At 41.0% G+C, this 22247-nt stretch overlaps 1 protein-coding gene across 3 annotated transcripts in view; it reads right to left on the reverse strand.

Moving 5' to 3' along the window:
• TESK2 (testis associated actin remodelling kinase 2) overlaps positions 1-22247 on the reverse strand; it is an 864966-nt gene that overhangs the window by 20185 nt on the left and 822534 nt on the right. For all 3 annotated transcript variants that reach the window (XM_069642367.1, XM_069642366.1, XM_069642368.1), the window contains 3 exons: positions 22106-22189; positions 21274-21360; positions 5691-5838 (listed from right to left, as the gene is read on the reverse strand). In XM_069642367.1, the coding sequence (XP_069498468.1) occupies positions 5691-5838; positions 21274-21360; positions 22106-22189 (319 nt within the window). The remainder of the gene's footprint in view (positions 1-5690; positions 5839-21273; positions 21361-22105; positions 22190-22247) is intronic.

Below are 22247 nucleotides of genomic sequence, written 5' to 3' on the forward strand. Positions count from 1 at the left end.
AGTCAGCAACAAGAACAATGCTCCAACATAGGTTGTGAAAAAGTGCTTTGCTGTCGAAGAGAATGTCATGAAGGGCACCGAGTACGTGGCAGCTCCGGGGCCCGACAACCCCCGGAAAAGGCCAATTTCATGAAACTCCCCATATTTACAATGGAATTTTATTTTGCCGACCCCCATCATCCCCCACCGGAAAAACCAAAAGTCTATGCCCCTGAATGTCATGCATAGGTAAACCCCTCAAAGGCATGTCATTGAGTGCGATTGCCAATCTGAAGGACTGAACTGCCTCTTGGCAGTGGTCACCATTTAACACAAGAGCACTAGTGTGTCTAGCTGGAGAGTTGTTCCTTAATGGCTTAATGCCGATGTGTGAGATTTTGCAGCTATGAGAACAGGAAGACTGTTCAACAGCAGAGAACCCCATATGCAAATCAGCTGGAGCTCCAAGCAGTAGATGTTGATCAGATGGACAGTGAAGAGACAGCTTGAGTAAGAAAATGTGTTCTAGTGGAGTACCGAGGCCCAATTGGGTCCACTAGGTATTGTGGAATATCCCAAACGAGACACTTGTGAAGTGCCGAAAATATGTTATCTAATCCCATCAGCTACTGAAAGCCAATGAAGGGGGGCTTCTTGCAGTTTAGTGCAATTGTTCTCTTTTAGTTCACAGACTAAGCACACTGTCATATTTTCCATATTTTGAAACTTGGTAGGCGACCGCACAGGGGCATATTTGGAGGGTAGCTCATAATGACCCCTGCCACATTTGCGTGAAGCTCTAGGATGAGATGATTTAAGATGGGGGTTTTACAAATGCATCAGGAAAATTGCAGTTTTATGTACGGATTTAATCTGTTAAACAATATTCAATAAGGAGTTGAAAAAGATAATATTTAACAGGCGTGGTACTTGTAATGAGAGGAGTAGAAAAGGAGGCAAGGAGAGTTTCTCAGCACAATAAACTATTTTAGATTGCATTAGAGGGCTTGTGAGAGGTTGTGGTTTTAAGGCAAGAGAGTAGATTGAGATTGTAATTGTCTATTTGTAAAGCGCTTTTACACAAGTAAAGTGCTGCAAGGCGGGAAGGGAATAAGGGAATACAGTAGTCATTCTTAGGCCTTGAATTGTCTGAATGATCTAAATAAATTAACTATTATACTAGTCTAAGGCATTTCTACTATTTTTTTGTTATTTTTATGGCACGCTTACCCATTTATATGGCCTCAATGCACTTTTACTATTGCAACTGCACAACAGGAGGGAATGAGAGAAAGGGGTGGGGGAGGAAGTAGCATACAATCAATAGGCTGCTGTACTAGGCCCAACAATTTGTCGGATAGTACAAGTGCGTGCATGAGAAAAAGTGTGGAGAGAAGGAAGGGGGGGGGAGGAGGGCATACAGAACAATAAACTACTGTACTAGGCCTAGTGACGTTCAGATTGATTGATGATGGGTCATCAGCAATAATTCACTTATGCACAAGTGTTTCATGCGGACCCAAGCAAGGGAGGGGAGACTAGGGGAGAGTGGGCCAAACTATCTTGGTAGGCCTAGTGCATTCAAGGTCATGCAAGTGCACAGACAGGAAGGGGGAGGGAGGGGGAAGAAGTGCACTCAGTAAATTGGGGGCCTGTTTAAGTGCATGAGGTTGCTCCTCACATTAAACATATTCCGACTGCAGTGGTGCAAGTGTTGGACTGGCGAGGGAGCCTGGGACCTGTGAGGTTCTGGAGGTGCAACAGTCAGCGAAACTGAGCATAGTTGAGGAGGATAACGGTTGAGGGAAGTAGGAGAAAGGAGGTTAGCAGGGGAGAGTGAGAGAAAGAGTAAGAGAAGAGGAAGGTCTTGAGGAGTTTCCGGGAATTGAGGAGGTTCAGCTCAAGACAGAGGCAAGGAGGCTGTTCCAGAGGTAGGCACCTGCAGAGGATAAAGTTTAACCACCAAATCTCTGTTTGGAGAAACGGCACACCCGAAGAGAGTTGGAGGTGGCCGAGCGGAGGGCTCTAGAAGGAGAGTATTCAGGAAGAGAGCGTTGTAGGTAGTGCGTGCTCCGGCCCAGAAGGCCTTGTGGACTATGCAGAGGGACTTGAACTTGATCCTTGCAGCCACTGGGAGCCAGTAGAGGGATTTCAGTGCCAGAGAGATGCGGTCCTTGGGCTTGAGGCCAAGGATAAGCCCTGTGGCTCTGTTCTGCATAAGTTGAAGAGGTTGGAGAGTAGAAGTAGGAAGATTAAAAAATATTGTTGCAGTAATCCAGTCTAGAGAACCAGGGCTCTGGAATCTGTGAGCCTCTGGGGGAAAGTGATAAAAGGTAGAATACCTCTGAGGAGGTGCAGCTGGTAGTGGGACTTTTTAGAGATGCCCGAGATGTGAGAAGAGAAGGAGAGAGTGGAGTCGAAGATGACCCCCACATTATTTGCCTCACTGGTGGGTGAGGGCGCAGGATCAAGGGAGGCCGGCCAGAGTGCAAGTGGGAAAGCGGGAGCAGAGGTCACAATGAGGACGATCTCTGTCTTGCTGGCATTAAGGCAGAGATTATTGGCGACACACCAGGACTGAATTGCGGACAGTTATGGATGAGGGAGGAGGAAGAGGCCGAGCGTAGCCTGAAAGAGAGCTGTGTGTCATCCGCATAACACTGAAAGTTGGAGGTGAAGGCAGAGATCCTGTGGGCCAAAGGGGCCATGTAGAGATTGAAGAACCAGGGGGATAGATTAGATCCCTGGGCGACACCACAAGTAGAGAGTGATAGTGGAGAGAAGGCCAGAGTTCCACCTGGGAAGGACGATCTGAGAGAAAGGACTCTAGCCATGCCAGACCCTGCTCTGTGATGCCCAGGGTATCACACAGATGGGAGATCAGATTGTTGTGGTTTACAATATTAAAAGCAGAAGAAAGGTCAAGGAGGACGAGGAAAGAGGGAGAAGTAGAGCCAAGATTTGAGAGTAGGTCTTCACAGGTGTTTTTGAGCAGAGGGTGCACAAGAGTGCTCGAGAGAAGTGGGGAAAACTCCAGTGGCGAAGGAGAGGTTGCAGAGATCTGCCAAGGCTGGAGCGAGAGATTCGATGTGGTCCTTGATGGGTTTGAAGGAGGCTTTCATACACCGGACTTGTTTGGAAACCACCTCAGGTGTGACAGGGGAGAGGGAGGAAAGAATAGGATGAGGGGCGGGGCAGCCGATGGGAGCCCCAAGAGATGACGGTGCAAGAGTGGTTGCGGAGGAGCGAGGGGACAGGATGTCCTGTGTTTTAGTGGTGAAGTGTGCAGTCAGGGCAGAGCAACGGGCCTGGGTGGGTGCAATAGAAGATGAGGCTAGTTTGGGCAGCTTGACAGATTAACTAATTGATTATCCTCAGATTGATGAATATGGTACCTGGTGCTGGGAGATTCTAGATCAGAATGGGCCTAGCTAAAGGTTGGAAACCCTTGAGACCACCACAAGCAAGTACACACTTAACAAGTTTGACCGTATGAAACCTCTCTCCCAAGTTTTCAGCTTCTCCTGAAACAGTGGCCAGCTATAAAAACCGAATATCATGGTCCACTGTAATGAAAGCAGTCAACAATCCCAAAGACAGTATTTGGCATATACATCCTTAGCTGGTGCAAAATCTGTGCTGCACCACCAACTGAATTTATCAATATGGATAGGACAGGTATTGTTTCACTGGGACATGGCAGTTGATCTAGGTTTCAAGGATTGTGGAGTTATTGGAGAAGTGAGGCTCAGACCTTGTTTGTGGTAGATCTGCTTATGTAAGATGGAGGTTGGAGAGGTCCTCCGTGAGAACTTCCACTAGGAAGTTCTTGAATGATCTGAAGGTGGTTTGCTGGGTGTCCAATGAGCGCACTTGACACAGGCGGTGCGATTAATGTCAAAGGAAATTGTCAGATGGTTCGACAAGTCAATGGGATTTGAAAGATTTGATGGAGGTTGGGCAGTGAAGAGGGGGTTGTAAATATCACCATTCCTTTACGTTAGGTCTTTCGAGTGCTGCCTGAGGCTTAGTGTGTTGAGAAGACAGAGACCACCTTCATTCATGGACTTGGTTTCTGGGTCAATAAGATGTTCCCTCTCTAAAAACTGTTGTAGAAATCTGGTGATGCAGCACTCTGCTTCTAAGCTCTGAATGTTCTCATAAGATTTAACAGAAATTAATGTCACTATTCTAGGTCCTTGACAACTATACTAGTGGCATATGCAGGACCTCTCAGAATGGATTAAGAGTTTGCAGGGGGTTGGTCCATGGAGAGGAATGAGCATGGCTTCCCTAATTGTTCTCGTATAAGCTAGTCTAGCTATCAGGGCACGTGTGCTACAAACCTAAAATGCCAATCACCTTCTCTTTAGAAGGAGGGATTCACCACCAGAGTACCTCTGCATCTTTGGAAATAATTATCTTTACCAGGAGGTGGTTCTGCAGCATTTTGTGGAAAGTCAAAATGGTTAGATTCTGCAAAAGCAGTTGCACTCCAAGGAGCACTGTCAAAGATCACATTTTGTCTGTATGCTTTAAACAGACATATCTAGGTCCTGGCCTGAAAATAAATGCAGTTCACAGAAGAAAATGTCCTACCAACTCAATCAAAGCCGATACAGCCCATTAAAATATATTAGAATATAGGAACATTTATCCCATTGAATGTCATCCTTAGCTTCACTACATCTTAAAAGCACAGGCCTTTTATCCCTGGCCACACGCCAAACCTGCCATCGCTTCCAGAGGGATTGCCACTGATGCATCTCAATCCAGTTTTGGCCGGATCTATTCTGGGACTAAGACTCTCACACCTGCCCTGTCAATACACATTTCCAGACAAAGCATGCATCCCTCCCATTGGAAAACAGAGTCAGTACTACATCCCGACAACCTCACTGCTCTGGTCTCTCCAGCTCAATCCTGACATACAAAGCCAGATGTATCCCGGTCCAATAAATACAAAACTATTCAGTACACAGACCAACAGCAAGCAACATATTTCAGTATTCAGAACTCTGCAGAGTCTCCTCAATCCCGATCTGCACCTTCCTCCAACCTGTTCCCACATGCGGGGTACACAATCTTTTTCTGGAATTAGAAATCATATTGCTACGCCATTGCACCTTACCATGGTTCTGCAGACGAAGTCTGCCCTGCCAGTACACCTTATTCAAGGCATGAAGCATCCAACTTATTTGCACAACTTTGTCAAAAAATGTGCTTCTCACATTGTTGCAATGTGACCCTCACACACCGTTTTATCGATGCAACCATGTTCAACTAGCAATAAAAAATTATATTAGAGTTCCAGGATGCCCTGAAAAGCTAGCCTTACAGAGCCAACCGAAGCCTCAGGAAACAGTGTACAGTAGAAATGGCCCAGAATGATAGTGCAGGGGTAACATGCTCGCGGAACGCGACGATGCCATGCAACATAGGTTCAATAGATGGTCCATCACTTAGAAGCTGGAGGAGTCTGGCATTAAGCACAAAATAAATTACCAATAAAATAATTATCTTCATTCCTGCGGGAGACCCCAGACAGTGGTGCATTCTGCACAGAGCCCAATTTAAATATGCAGCTTGGTCTTACCCAAGGCGTGATCCGGATCAGGAAACAGTCCTTGCTATGAAACGCAATCATCCCTTCCATAGAAGTCATGCATGGATTTGTTTGGCTACAGAGGTTTCCTCAGTCAGACACTCACCTTTTGGAACAGAAAGTGCTTTCCTCTCCATGCTCTCTTGGATTAGGATTCTCTTCTCCCTCTCAGAATCTTCATTTTTCAGCCTATTCAAGATGCGCTCCAGACTTAGAACAATTTCTGGAAACGAAGGTCGGAGTTGAGGATCCATCTATAAGAAAAAGCATTGGTGATGAAATACACCATAAATGGAAGACTTGGAAGAACGTCTAAGTCAGCGATTGGGATTTGACTACAGGCATTTAAACAATTCACTGAGTGAGCTGCCAGAGCACTTTATTAAACCTTATGAAATACAAATATCAAAGTAAACTTACATTTTATTTTGTGAAATCCTGCCACTGGCAGAAGTGGCTTAAGTGCCAAGTACACAAACGTTTCAAGTCTCTTATGAGGCACAGCACATATATGTCGCTAATGCTCTTTGGAACTTCACACAATCAGGTTTGAGATGATGCAGCAGAAATGAGTTCAGGGGGCAAAGATCCCTTTTCAGATATTAAACCTTAAGGTTGAATTACACAATAAGCTATCCAATATAAAAGATAAAACATGTGAAAAATCACACTCCAGCTGGAAGAGCCACACAATTACATCCTAGAAAACTGACTCTCGCCAAGGAAGATTTGGATCTCACTTAGTAGGAGGGGAGAAAGAGGGACAAGCCAGCATCAACATCAATTAATCACCTGGCTCCCGCTTCTGCAGAATAAGCGTGGTGGATCTTGATATGGGTTTTGTGGGCCTCTGAAGAGGTAGGAGTTCCCCAGAATGCTCCCAGCAATACTATGTTTATTTCACTGTGGGTGGTGGATAAGCAATAACCACTTGCCACGTAGGCGTACCACGGCAGAACAGGCTGAAGGACTGACTAGTTTGACTTGCCCGTGGTCCATTGGTGAATGAAATCATTGGGGAACTCCACAAATGCAGCATCTACCTGTAATGACATCTATGGTATATTTATCCAAGGATACGTTTTACAGAAGAATGCCACTAATTTAATGCTCTGGTCCCTCCCACCCCCGTCCCCTAATGCAATAAACCCACGTCAAAATCTAAAGTGTATTAATCTGAATATTTTTATTTAAAATAACAAATCCAGCATTTAAAAGTGTTTCCCCTAACCTACAACGCAGGAGAAGTCGCTGACAATCTTCAAAAAATCTAGGTAGATTGTCGACCGAATGGAAAATAACCATTTGCTGTTGTCGCACTCATTTTTTTTATTCAAATTTGCATAAAACGGCCATGCATTGAAAAAAATATATGAAGACTAATGTACACAATAAGTGCATACTTCTACTTTGTAGATTAAATTTGAATCAATTTTTATGACAATCAAAATCAAACAATCTAGAGTATGGAATTATAGTGGTCTACCCACTGCCATTGACATTAAAGGATGTAGTAGTGTTATGAATGCTGTTAATGTCTTTTGCCAAATAATGATGACTTTTTAGAATATCTGAATTGATCATTTGTTGAAGAGAATATTAAAACAATGTTGAAGCACTTCTCAGAATAAAGTTGGAAACAAACAATTGTCTCTGAAATCATCATCAAGTATTGGCATACAAGAAATGTATTATTCCAATGTAGCACACTTATTCTTGGACTAATTCACAGCTGAAATGTTGGCCACTATTTAGCAATAGGTTTTCATAGCTTGGACATAGATACAAAAGGATAGCTTTTGTGATGGAGAATTGGTTTGCAAATAGACCTCACACAGGCTATTTGTTAACACCAATTATTAACTTGTATAACACTCAAATCCACACACAGATCCTATATGGAGAAAAATATGGGGCACTAAATACCTACACAAATAAAACAGCTAGAAAATATATGGTTTAAAACCATATTAATACTACGTAACAAATGCCCATCGGAAAAGTAGTTTTGGAATTTGGCATGAAAATAATTAACAGTGTATTTATGCTGAGTCGCCGACTAATGGAAACTTGGAAAAGCCCCATTCAATACCATATTTATTTATTGCATTTGATTACAGGCCCAATCCTTTAGGTATCACGGCGTAGGCTACATACATCTTAGGGAGCTTGTGCCGTTGCATACATCTACTCTAATTATACACTAACTGGGCCCCATGGTACACAAGTACCGGCTTAAATAGGTTAGATAAGGAAGCACGCAAATGGAGCGCCCACTAATTTGAAGCCGACCTGTACCCTTTTTGAGATGTTCAAAGCTCAGCATAAGAAACTGATCAATGAAATTGATATGAAACAATTGCTTACTGATCCCTCAGCAAAATCGCTCAGCCACGAGCACATTAGCCATTACTTCTATTATAATAAATCTTGTAAATATCTAGTGGAGCATCCACATAACTGGATAGTTATTAAATATATGAGATTAAAATGCAACAATTTGAAGTATTGCGGGGACAGCCTGCTTTGGCTAACAAGCATCGTAGTTGCAGACTATGTGGGGAGCCGACGCTCAAAACCACTAAAACATCTGATTTTAGAATGAGAGAGTTTATTAGATATTAGAAGAAACACACTCTTGGCTTGTGGGCGAGATTTGAAGCAAACCGATCTAATGTATTTATGGTCGTATTTATGAAGGCAATGATGTGGTTTTAATCTATTACTTGACGTAAATGTTGCATACCACTGAAACCATCACTCAACTACTGTGGAACCATTGAGATTAGTAATGTTCATTCACCTGAAGCTTCATGGTAAATGTATTTTATGAAATAATCTGAACCAATTTGTACAGAACATTTTATTGATAAAATATGATGTATTGTTGTATAAAAAGTCATAATAGGCTATATGATACTAAAGTAAATGTTAAAACAAATAGTTATAAAGGTTTAGATTCCAGACTTCTGTTTCCTTTTTTAATCCATGGACACCCAAAATAGTCGCTAGGAAGGAGGTTCAACCTCAATACCCTCACAATACCCCAATTCCAGTTAATTTATGAATAGATTTCAATTACTTTGATTATGGCAAAAACCAAACAAACCTCTTGTCATTCCACATTTCAATATGAGACGTCCAAGTCCTTAAGAGATCTCAAATTGCAGGTGAAACGATCTAGGGTCTTAATTTGTTTTGTTAATGAAAAAGCACATAGTCCCCTTTCAATGATCTAACTTTTAAACGGGGTTCCCCAAAATATATTGAATTGATTCGCTGAATTGAATTAATTCTTGTGGCATTTGTCTAAATACTGTGGGATCATTGTACTCACACCAGGTTTGTCCTTCAAAGGCCCATGGCAAGCATAACCATCAATTGGCTTCCGACTGCAGAGTCAAGTAATCTCTTTCTTTCTTTCTGTCCTCCTGCTCCCTAAATCCATCTGAGGTAATGTGGTTCCATTTTGGGAAAGGCTGCGGCATTCAGTTGCATCTAGAAAAGGCCATCTTAAGGAGATTTCGGAATCCAAATCTGCTTTTCTCCCATCTTTTTTGCTTTCCCAAAACTCTCCCTTCCTCCTATGTGTTTTTGTTCATATACCAAGCAAACTAGACCCATGCAGCATTAAATGAAGCAGCACTTTTGGATGTACAGAGCCTGTAATATGTTCTCTTCATTTTGTACCACGCATTACGGTCCTGGCTTCTAGTCACCCAATGTATATTGATGCATCATAAGTGGATGTGTTAGCCGTGAGCTAGCACTTCCATTAGGAATGAGGACTCAAAACGGGAGTGAAATATTAATTTTTTGACCTGTGCCATGGATAAAAGTTATATATTCTTATTTACAAGAATATTCTGAATGCAGAGACATTTCTTTTTTGTCACCGGAAGCAAAGAGTTATTAAAATATGCACATTTATTAATAAACCATTTTAATATATAATTTGTATATACATGTGTTCTGTATGTATCCCATTGAAACTAGCTTGTTTTTCAAATCAGAAATGGCTCAAAAACTAGAGTTGATAGATTTGCTACTGCCGATTTAACTATTTTTTCCTGGCGTACATTTTGCTACCTAATGAAGCTTAAATTACATGTGTGTGGTTTGCCCCTTATATCAACAGAGTAACATTACGAACAAAGGCTCATTTTAATAGGCTTTTCACAGGGCATACACATTCATGGAGCTTTTTTGCTCTGCAAAGTCAGGGGTCGATGAATTGAGCCAATCATTGGTTTCAGGGGGCGTGGCCAAGCAGCACCCAAGATGGCAATGCAGTTTAGGAGCTCCTCAGAATAGCAATCATTTTAAAAAATATGGGCATTTATTCTCAAATCTAGACAATCCTAAATCTCTTATAGGCATTTGCTGACAAAGAGTCTTGTTCCGCTGAGCTCCCGAAAATAAACTAATTATTTTTACCAGGTGACTGGAGCCCTCACGTGTGAAGAGACACGACATCCATACCTCTTGAGGTGAGCCCCTTTAGTCAACTTTTGTACTTCCAGGGTACTGTGGACTGTCAGGGGAGTGGGAGGAGACTTGGACAGTCTGAAGCCAATTGATGTCTATGCCTCCCATAGTACACCAGAGAAACAACGCACCGGCAAGTACCAGCCAAACAAGCTGCCACCCCTCACAGGGGTAAATCTCTGCATTATCAGCTGTTCCCATTCCTAGACTTCCCCGATGACCCAGAGACCTACTCAACACTGACACCTGGTGGCCAAACATTATTATGCTCAACCCTTTTTTATTCTGCTGATTCTCTAGATTCTATACTCAATGCATTTCATATTTAACTAAAATATGGCTGAAATCACCAAAACTGTCACTGCTATGGAAAATTATTCATTTAATTTCTCTTTAGAAAAAATCCTAGAACTCAGCAGCATTCGCTCTTCCATTTCCACATTAGACTCACGGTCTTCCAATATTCATGACGAAATAAAAGGCTTCAAACAAGAAATCTCAATGTTTTCTGGAGGATTGGATGAAACGGAAGAAAGGATTTCTTTTGTTGAAGATAGGGTTGAAGGTCTTGAATGTATGCAACAATAAATCCTACAACTTGAACGTGACAACAGATTTGGAAGAAAGAAATCAGAGAGACAAACTTCGCTTTTATGAGATCCCGGAGAACATAGAAGCAGATGACCAGAAGCTTTTCCTAACCAAATGGATCCCTTATGCATTAGGAATTACTTTCTCACCCCCACTGGAATTACAACGTGCACACCAAATAAGGCCTTGTTCGGCCACTAAAATGTCTATGCCCAGACCTTTCATTGCTTGCTTTCCAAGACATCAGCAAGCACGCCGAACATTGATACTGCTAGGAAAAACTCTCCTCTTCTTTTCCAAGGACATAAGATCTCAATTTCCTCGGATTTCTCCAAACCTACCCAAATCAAAGGAATATATTTCTCGATATGAGACCTCTGATGAATACCCTTGGTGTTAGACAAAGCCTGCTCAAACCAGCGAAAACGATACATCACCATACCAGATGGACCAACCACTGAATTCACGGAACCAAGCGATCTCTACAACCTGCTCCAATCTCTTCAATCCATCCAGATGACCACTTCCTCAGTCAACTTCCTACTTGGCTAAAACTGACTCCCATTCTCAAGTACCTCCTTACAGAAGATCTAAAAATCAACATACAAAGTTTATTTTGAAGTGTAACAGATCCGTTTCATCACTTCCCCCAAGATTCCTCTTCAAATCCTTTGTGCCCCAGAGATGAATCTAGATCACCCATTAAACTCCTGGACTCTGCTCTTTCTACTTTACAAACTTGATCATACTTTGTCTACAGCCATTTTTCCCTACGTCTATTCTTATTACTAATTGTCTAACTGCACACTAATCTTATAGCATACTTTTTATAACTTTATTTTAAATATTGCCAATTTTACCCCTCTTCCTATTATACCGTTATCATCTTGATCTCCTGTTCGTTAGCTCTTTAACACTCTTGCTTCACTCTTCGCTGTGATACGTTTCCCCATGATACTCGTTATATTTTCTATAGCTCTAAATGAACTTTCTCCATCCTTACTGCTTTTACTCACACTTTCGTATTTCATCCTTAACATGTTCCTCACTATCTTTTACCTAGATTATTCCCTCATGTTATTGACCCACCCTTATGTCCTTCCCCTTATGCCTTATTGATGCTTCACTGCAAATATGTCGCAAAGTCACTTGCTCATCACTCACCATATTTACTGTATATTTTCTCAACTGCTTCCTATTTATATTACGTACTTTGGTAATTTAATCAATAATTCTATGCTTACTAATGTCTATTAAGTTGGCTACCTGGAATGTTAAGGGGCTCAATCACCCCATCAAACGTAAAAAGATCATTACCCAACTCTCAAAATTGAAAGCAGATACTGTTTGTCTTCAAGAGACCCATCTAGACTGACAGTGAAAATCTCAAAGTCAAAGCACCATGGATTACTCATACTTTCTTTCTTCACTGTTTGTTGATCAGGATGTAGACGCCGCCTTTCTTATCTAAAGCTTTAGAGAAGAGACCCCTATGGCCACTGGATCATTATTGAAGGTATTAATAACCTACCAGTGACTATAATGAATGTATATGGCCCAGCCACTCCTGACCCCCTGTTCTTATCTAATCTCCAGAATATACTTGTACAGAAGAGTCCAGATAGACTTCTTTTAGGTGGTGATGTTAACCAAGTACTTGATTTCTCCCTCTACGGTATATCCATGTCCAATTTCATTAATTCCAAATCCTGCAACAATTTTCTCAATCTAATACATAACCTACATTTGATTGACTCTTAGCGCTTCTGCCATCCTAATACTACAGACTTCACTTTCTATTCTCCTCCACATCACTCTTTCTCTAGATTAGACATTTTTACTAACCCTTTGCTTGCCACAGCCATTTTAGAGTCTAATATCGGACCCATAACTATTTCTGATCATGCCCCAGTCTCTACTGCCCTTGAATGGGCACCTATTGCAAAATGTTCCCCAAGATGGAAATTTAACTCCTTCCTCCTTAAGGATAAAACTTTCATTGATAAAACAAATGTTTGTATTGATGATTTCTTCCTCCTTTACCGACCTGAACATACTTCTATCCATAATAAGTGGGATGCCTTCAAAGCCACCTTTCAGAGCTTTATTATTCAATTCCTGGCAAATCTATTCACAACACATTATTAACCTCCCATCATAGACCTTGAAAGTTAATGCTATGCCAATCATGATCCCATTATTGTGAAAAACATTATGAAAACACGTATTGCATTCAATAAATTGTGCACTGAAAAGGCTTCCAACTCCATTCTGCGTTCTAAATCCAAATTTAATAGTGAATCCAACGAAACCAAAAACATTTTGGCATCATATTCAAAAAGGAAAAAATAAAGAAATCACTCATCAGTTACATTACTTCCTCTGATGGCAGAAGACTAACCAACCCGAAAGATATAGATGGTGCCTTTCTGGACTTCTACTCTATATTCCTCCGATACCCCCATCAATGATTCTGAAATTAACTCTTTTCTCAAGAAAAATCAGCAAAACCTTACTGATTCTATAGATCTCTCTCCTCTTGATTCACTAGTGTCCTTAGGAGAAATCAAACAAGCTATCTTAGACCTCAAATCTAATAAAGCCCCTGGTCCTGATGGATTTTCCATTGACTTTTCTAAAGAATGCATTGATTCCATCTCTCCAAATCTTTAACAACTATGTAATCATTTTGTTAAAACTGGCCAGAGTCCAGGCTCCTTTGGAGAAGCCCTTCTTGTACTATTTCCTAAACCGGACAGAGACCCCTCGCTAGTAAAAAATTATAAACCTATTTCTCTTATTAACTCTGATTCTAAAATACTCGCCAAACTTATAGCCAAATGATTAGAAAAATATCTCCCTAAACTCACACACATAGATCAATCAGGCTTCATAAAAGATAGATACACATCCTCCAACACCAGACTACTTTTTAATATTTTATCCTTTTCCCAGAAATCTAATGACCCCTTGACCCATCTCGCTCTTGACGCAGAAAAAGCTTTTGATCATGTATCCTGGACATTCATGTTTCACTCACTAAAATGGCATGGCTTTTCCTCTTACTTTATCAATCTTATTCAAATTCTTTACTAATCTCCCTCCACCCCGGATTCTTATCAATAATTCTCTTTCTCCCGCCTTTCAAGTTAAGGATGCCCCCTCTCACCCTGATTATTTAACCTTTAGAGCCCTTTTTGCAAAGTATAAGAACTAATAACAATATCAAAGGTATTACCTTGGGAAAAACCCAGAAGTTAAATTATCTGAATATGCCGATTATGTTTTACTTTATCTTTCAGACCTTGCCTCCTCCATGCAACACGTAATATCCTCCATAAATAATTTCTCTATCGTTTCTGGATACAAATTAAATCTCGATGAATCAGAACGTATGCCACTTACCAACACATGTACTTTAAATACCCGATTATTTGGCATGACATGGCAATCTTCTCATATTAAATATCTAGGACTTTATATTTCTAAAGACATTAACACTACAATTACTCTCAACACTAACCATTTATTTGTCAAAGTTACAAAAATGATATCGGGATGGTCACCTCTTCTTATCCTGGTGGGACGCTTGGATTCTATAAAAATGATGATTAGCTCCATGATTCCCGTAACAATTCCAACCAAATTTTATAAAATAAATTGATTCTCTACTCCTTATTCTTATGGAATAAGAAAACTCCAAGAATTGCAATTAATAAATAAAAAAATAAAACATAATAATGAAGACAATCAAAGCTCCTAGGAGGTGTAAAATTCCCCAACTTCCAAATATATCATGAATCCTTTATTCTCAAGCAACTATTTAACACTTTGAAAATCATCTTAATGAAGCCCCTACTTGGATCAACATAGAAGCAAATATCATTATCCCATTCTATCTCTCACATTTCTCAACCACATCTTCATGCCCTAATATTACCAGGTTACCATCTATACATCTCTTGAAAACCATTTGGAATAAACTTCTTACCAACTCTTATCAAAACTGAACTGGGAGATATATTTCTTTGTTTCAATAAATACTGCGCTAACAAATTCAAACCTGATATACACAGATGGTACTCTTCAGGTGTCAAAACTAGTTACACATGTTTCATAACTATGCAGCAATTACCTTTGCACAACTTCAATTACAATTTAATATTCCTACGTCTGATCTTTCCCTTCCCACTTCTCTTCTCAAATCGTTAACCAAATCAGCAGCTACTCTTACTCAAAAATCCCCCTCCCCTGTACTAACATTTCTAATCAATAATCCCTTTATGAAAGCTGCCAAATTATATACATTCTTAAATGATTCCCCCCCCGATCTCCTAATTTGATAAATTCTAGTATTACTAAACAATGGGAACTTGATTGGCACTTCCAACCCACCCCTGAGATGTGGAGTAAAATATGGAACTATTACTCAACATCTATTGGCGCCAATGTAACTAAAACTAATTTCTTCCTCCTACATCTTGCATTCCTCACGCCCATGAGAATTGCAAAAATTACTCCTAACATTTCTAATAACTGTTGGTCATGTCTTTCATCAAATGCTAACTTTCTCCATGCAATCTGAGTGGAAATTTGTACATGCATTTTGGGGGAAAATTTGGATTTGTCTACCTACAAAAAATATTGCTTTTTAAAGAACCTAGGTCTTTAAGTAACATTATGATTGACACTATTGTTAATCCCTACATGCAGCTGATTGAATCAGCTACCTTATTTTATTTATTCATTAGCATTGCTTACCAGAATATTACTTTCAATTGGAAAAACGCCTCTAATTTGTCCTTAATACTTGGTGAAACTCCATTTGCTCCATCCAACGGATTGAAAGATGTCACGCCTTTACTGTAGGTTGTTTACATAAATTCAACAGAAAATGTAATGTTTTTATCCAATACCTCAATAATACTGAATAGTGATGTTCAACCATGCAGCAACAACATTGCTATGCTTAAACATCATCACCCCCCCTATAATTCTATATTTATCTTCCCCTATTGTATCTTGTCCAGTCTGTCCCCTCTGTATGTCTTTATTATCAACTGGCAATTTAACCGTTTTAACTTATTATTGTATTAAACCCGTTATACCATTGTTAACTGATTTAACTGACTTTCACGCCTACAAAATACAAAAATGTTTTGACTTTTGACTGTTTCAAATGTAAATTAACATGCCTAATACATTTTATTTTAAATGCAGCCAATGGTATTTGTCCTGAATACCCAACATAAAGCATCCACTTAGACATTGCGCCTCATTACAATGTTGCCAGCATCCTGACGGTTATAACACGATACCGCCAACAAGTAACACAGTTACCACCACTTGGTCTAGAATAATTATCGCCAGATTACAAATGGCGGTAAGGGCAGTAAATCCCCACTCCATGGAGTCTTGTTGAACTCCATGGGGGATTTGCTGGCATTACCAGTACATGTAATACCAGCTAATTTTGCCGATAGGGTGGTGAAATTATCTCCTGCTCTTAGTTGGAGATATTTCCGGACACTCCCCTCCCCCCTGGAAAACCTGTACTTTGCCGGTGTGGTAATGTTCCGGTATGCGTTAATACTGGCACGGTATTACTGCAGCAGTAAAGTTGTAATGAGCCCCACTGTTTGCAATTTGAAACTGGCCTTGTCTTAAAAACAGGTGCATTCAAGCCTTTATCAAAGTGAACGAATGATGGGGTCTGTGCATTCCTGCTTAAAAAGAACTGACCTCTGCACTAACAAACCTTTCAGAATTAAAAACCAAGAGGACAATTTCAATGTTATATGTTAAAACGGCAATTTAATAACGTATAGGTCTATCAACAGATTTAACTCATCACATTTCCTTATACAATACTACCATTGCAGTCTCAAAGTTCACCATGTTGCACTTACACATGGCAACAAACATGCAAAAACTGTTTTAAAAACACCCTTTTTCTTTCATTAAAGCCTTCAACCTAGCGTGGTTTCCGACCATTCTTTATTGTCTGTTTAACATTAATAACTTGATATAGCAGTCTAGAGTTATTTTGAGTGTGCATTATTTAATGGAGTGCATTACATTTATCCATGTAATATTTTATATCCCATCATGGGAGCATAGGACTGCTGTATGGCCTTTGCAGTCTGCAATGAGGGCACAAAGAATTGTAATGAAAACACAGCAATGTTGATAATCTGATTCTTCGCCGGTACCTATGAATGCTAAGGTATCAAACAAATTGAAGGTTTGGGCACTGTGGCTTCTTAGACAAAATAAAACGCTGCCAATGAGAAATTAAGACAAATCAATTTACCCAATTAAAATAACTGCCCCAATGGTAAACAAAACAGAAATTGTTCTTTTTTACAAAGAGAAAAAGAAAGCCAAACCCAATAGAACTAGGCATGACAATATGACAGGATCTAATTGTTATGTGGGCTGTATGAGAAATAGTTAGTGCAATGTCAGTACAGCTTACACTAGTAGGTACAAGCTCATCTCCCCCATGCTTTAGGGTCTACACTGGCTTCCAGTGAAATTTAGCAGAATTCGACATCTTGTGCATCATCGCGAAGCATCGCGGGTGACAGGGCTGAAGTACGTGTCGCTGATTGCTCCACTTTATATCACTTCTATGAACGGATCCCTCGAGATTGAAGGGTTTGCTCTGTATTAGCAACTACAAGTAACATCACTGCCAAGGCTGACATACTTGTGCCAGATGTCAGGTGTAATGATGCAGACAATGGTGAAGATGAATGTATAGGAGTTACATGTGTAAGACTTCGGCCAAGTCCATAAAACACAAAAGGTCATCACAAACATAACCCCGATAAAATCCTATGAAAATGTTTCCCAAAATTCCAACCACAAAATACATCAGTCACTCTCAGCGTTTATCCAGGAAACTGAAGCGTATACCGTTTTATCAAAGTTAATTACTTCATGGTAAATTAAAAGAACTATGGGGTGTAAATATGTATGTAATAGGGGGCAGGGCGTAAAGGGGAATGAGAACAATGGGGACAGGGTGTAAGGGAGGAGTTGGGGGGCCCATTAAAATAAAACAAGAATAAAACAAAAACAAGAAACCCTACAAGTTTATTTTGTCGAAATTAATTACTACAAAGTAATTCACTCCAATAAAATAACAGAACCCTCTGCAGCTGTGGAGCTGAGCTAAGGGACAGCAGACATTAATCGGGTCCCTCCCACAGGAAAACCTCTGCATTTTCAATGATTCTAGGGTCCATCATATATCATAAATTATGTGGCTACCACTGAATATTAAGATACATTGACAATTGCACCAGATTATGTAATCCGAGGCAGGTGACCTCCTGGGGAATGAATGGGCCTCCTCCTTTTCTACCCTTGATACCCCAACCTTTAATACCCTGCACTTTGATAATGAGCTGCATGCTCAAAATCGTCAAGAACAGAAGTAAGCAGCACTGTAGGCAAGGCTTCGAAAGGGATATTAGAGCTATACAAAATGTTTTGCTCTCCCACATTCACTTACTGTTGCTGATCACAAATGGCAGCTGTTGAGAGCCAATGTTTATTAGCTTTCAGTGACGCTAATCAACTGATATGTCAGTGTGCCTGAAAATGACAAGTGTTCCATATTCCGAAGCTGGCTCAAAGTATGCCCTGTTGTGGGTCTTTGAAGAATGGATGCAACAATGGAATGAACAGTTGGTAAGTAGATGGTGGCAAGGGTAACCAGTGCACTATTGAGCCATGGAGAGCAAGTGGTAGGCTTCTCATTGACAATTCTGGTGCCTGAATTTACCAAAGAAAGGCCCAATATCAAGCCAAGCAAATGTTTGTAGGGAAGTGTAAAGTGGCAGCAACAGAGCCTACTTTCTGGCACCCAGGAAAGGAGAATTATTTATGTAAACGTGCACAAATTGGGACCCAAAAGGTAGCTGAAACGTAATGCAGTAACATGAGAAAACTAAAAACCTACATGAATGCCACCGTCTCAGGAGGTTTGAAGTGCCTCAGCCAACAGACAACTTGACTTCATCATGGCAGATCATCTCAATCACTAGTAAGCCACCAGGACTCGGTCGTGATGCACTCTTCCTGGGGCAAGTCCTTTCAGAGTATGCCCGCTTCCTGGTTCCCTCTTTTCTGGGCAAGATGCTGGAATAATTATAACCCTCTCCCCCTGGAACCTCACAGCCACGGCTCACAACACAAGCTCTTCCAAGGCTCTTAAGGTCTTAAATTACTTTGTATTACTCGTGGATTGCAACTTCAGCCAGGATCAGGCTAGATCCCCAGTCAGGCTTGCTCTGTTGCTCCTCCACCTCAGAATCAGCCTCATGACAGAATCTGCGCTAATGCCTTTAGCAGATGCTTTCATTTGGCCTCTTACAATGCATGGCCCTCAAGTGTTGTAGCCTATTTAGCTTAAACATGCACTCCTCATCCACCAGTCTCTCCTGTTCCACTCACTGTTACAAAACCAACTGTTTGGAACACTGTCCTAACACCCAGACTATTGTCTTGCTTCTGCCTCGTTGATATCAGGGGTCTGCAACATTTGGATACCCATATGTTTGAGCAAATCGCCCCCACATCCCTAGCCAGCATAATCAATGAGGGATCATGGAGTCAGTCCAAAGTACCTGGAGAGCCAGATGTTGTAGAGCCCAGTTTTATATGTTGGCTTGGGCATTAACTTGCTCTCCAATATGGACTCTAATCTCCCTTCTGTCCTCATGCTCCTCGATCTATCCTCTACTTTTGACACGGTCAACCATTGCATCCTGCCCAATCGCCTCCTCGACAAACTTGGTATTACTGATCAAGCCCTGGCCTGGTTGACAATCTTTCTCACCGACCAACCCTCCTAGTTCCAACTGGAGTCTTTCCACTGTTCGATCTCCCTCTCTATTTGTGGTGTTCCCTAGGGATCTAACCTCTCTCCCGGGCTCTTCAACCTCTATCAGCCCACTGCATCGCTACTTGTTGCTCCAATTTTCAATGTTATGCAGATGACACTCTGCTCTCTTTCAGGCTCCCATCAGCCACCTCTGCTTCTTCTCTCATACCAAACTGTCTGGCCGCAATTCAGGAATAGTGTGCTGCCAATGATCTATGCCTTAATGCCAATAAGACCGAGATCCTCATCCTCCTCCTCCTTGTATGTACTCGAGCTAATGCCCTGGGGCTTCTGCTGTCTGAGGGTTCCGATAGTTTGCCACCATCTTGGAATGAAAAACATGTTCTGGCAGTTGTGCGGTATGCTAACCTTTTTATGTGGCTCCTGCATTCTGTGTTGTTGACCATTTCCTTGTTGGAGCTATAGTAAAGTCTGCCACAGTTTTACTATCCAATTTAGGGTTTTCACATATAAAGTGCCATCAGAGAATCCTGCTCTATTTGTGGACTCTCAGACTCAGCCAGGGACAAGCTGCAGAGCCCCTTCATGTATTATGTTAGAAGTTTATTTTCTTAGGCTTTCTTCCCACAATATTGTTCCCTACGGATATACGCCCTTGGAACCTTCTACAGGCGGTAGGATATTTTATAGTCCTTACTTTGAAGGAGTGACTGTTTGGCATGCAATGGGGAACCTCGAGAGGCAGGGGAGCTCAGGGAAATCCTTTGTATACCTCTAGGTGGTTGCACCACATAGCTGGTGGCTTCTTCTGGTGCCAGACTTCGCCAGGGTCCCACAATGGTTTCCCCCAAGGGTGACAGTCAAGTCACCAGAGGGCATAGCTGAGATCCTACTGATGTAGAATACAAGGCCAGTCAGATCCAGAGTATTTATTTCCCATCAAAGTACAGAATGGCGCTTCCCATAGTTCTAAAGCTTTACACTAGAGTACTGAGCATGAAACTATCTACTGAAATGATGCTTTTACGTACCTGAGTGGAGCCAAATGCAGGAGGCTACATTTTAAATTTAAGTGTGTCTGGACTTCTATTCACATCAAACTCAAAAAGATTGTTAACCAATTAACCAGCAACATGTGCAGAGTTGAAAATAAAGATTTGATAAGCTGAAATAAGCTACTGGGCATCAGGCGTGAAGCAAACTTGACCATTTTGTAAATTACTCATTATGCATTAGATGTCCTTTAGATGCGTCCTAATATTCCTTTTCACATTCCTTTCCAAAACAGAGTAAATGTCACATAGGTCGATTTTTATGACACCAGTTGGCATGCAGAATCAAAAGTAGCTCTTGGCCGCTGTATGGATAAAACGGCGTTCTAGTCTGCAAGTGAGAGCTAAAAAGCAACAATCAATTTTGATCCGTGGTGTGTGCAAACTCCCAGCCCATGTTATCAAAAAGCTGCAATAATGGTGCTGGAATGATGCAATACAAAACATTTAGAAAAACAATGTAATGAAAATTCAAACCCAAAATTAGATGCAACAAAAAGTGGACAATCAGGAAAGGTGATGAATGCTCAGGACACTCGTGTATTCCCATCCTTTAGTAGGAAGGCTTCCTATACCATCACAGGTGTATATGAACAATACATTTGATATTGGGCTGCACAGACATGTAGTTACCAAACTAAGAATGGTCATATCCCTATAGAAGAAGGGATTCCAGATCAAGAGAGTGACAGTGTACTTACATTGCAGCAGTTGAAAGTGAGCTGAAGGAAGTCAGGAGGGCAGTCCCCCACCATGTGCTGGAAGCTATCATAGTCCAATCCAAAATTCTGTAGAAAGGAAGAGATGTCAAAACAGTACTGTACATCTTTCAAATGGTACCCACCACTCTTGCTACCTCCTCAAAGCCAGTTGTAGGGATTCACTCTAGCATAATTGATGGAAATCTTTTCAGTGGTCTTCCAGCAGCAGGGACCGAGATCCCCAATCGGCCTCGTCACTTAAGCCAAGCGCTCTATAAAAGTGATCTTGAAATGTGGAAACACTTTTCTCCTGCAGTTCATAGCAACCCTCGCAGCCCACCGCCGCCACCCATGGAAGTTGTTCTCTGTGCAGACCTTTACAGTAGATAAATCACTCATACAATTAAAAAAAATGTGTCTCTTCCTTCTTATTCTGTGCCCCTCTCTCCCTGCTACTTTGTTTGCCGTTTACCTTTCTTTAAAATGTCACTTAAAATTAGCAAAGCAGCTATTTGGCAGTCTGCACAGGATGCAAATATTTCAGATGCTAGGGTCTTTAATTTAAAGCAGGTTTAATACACACAGGAAAGCATTCCAATCACAATCCAGAAGCTTCCACAACTTCTAACACACCAGGTTTCCCAAAGGATATACAGAGCTCCGCAGTGTGTACGATAAAAAGACCTCACAAGGTACATCCGTTCACCTCATCCTCCAGGTTTGGGCGTGTAACAAATGTTATAAATAAATCCTATTGGTGATTCAGTGAGATACTAAGTCGCAGCAATCTCCAGGATACCCCCTCAGACATTACAAATAGGCAGGGACTCACCTCTGTGCGTGGGAGGTAATCTGGATCTGCCTGTATTCTGGCTATTATCTCGCAGAGGATAATACCATAAGAGAAGATGTCGGCCTAAATACGGGCAAGAAGAAAAACGTGATTTACCATGTAGTTGTGGATTAAGAAAACA

Source organism: Ambystoma mexicanum, chromosome 1q, assembly GCF_040938575.1.
Source record: "Ambystoma mexicanum isolate Mex_15411 chromosome 1q, UKY_AmexF1_1, whole genome shotgun sequence".
Taxonomy (NCBI): Eukaryota; Metazoa; Chordata; class Amphibia; order Caudata; family Ambystomatidae; genus Ambystoma; species Ambystoma mexicanum.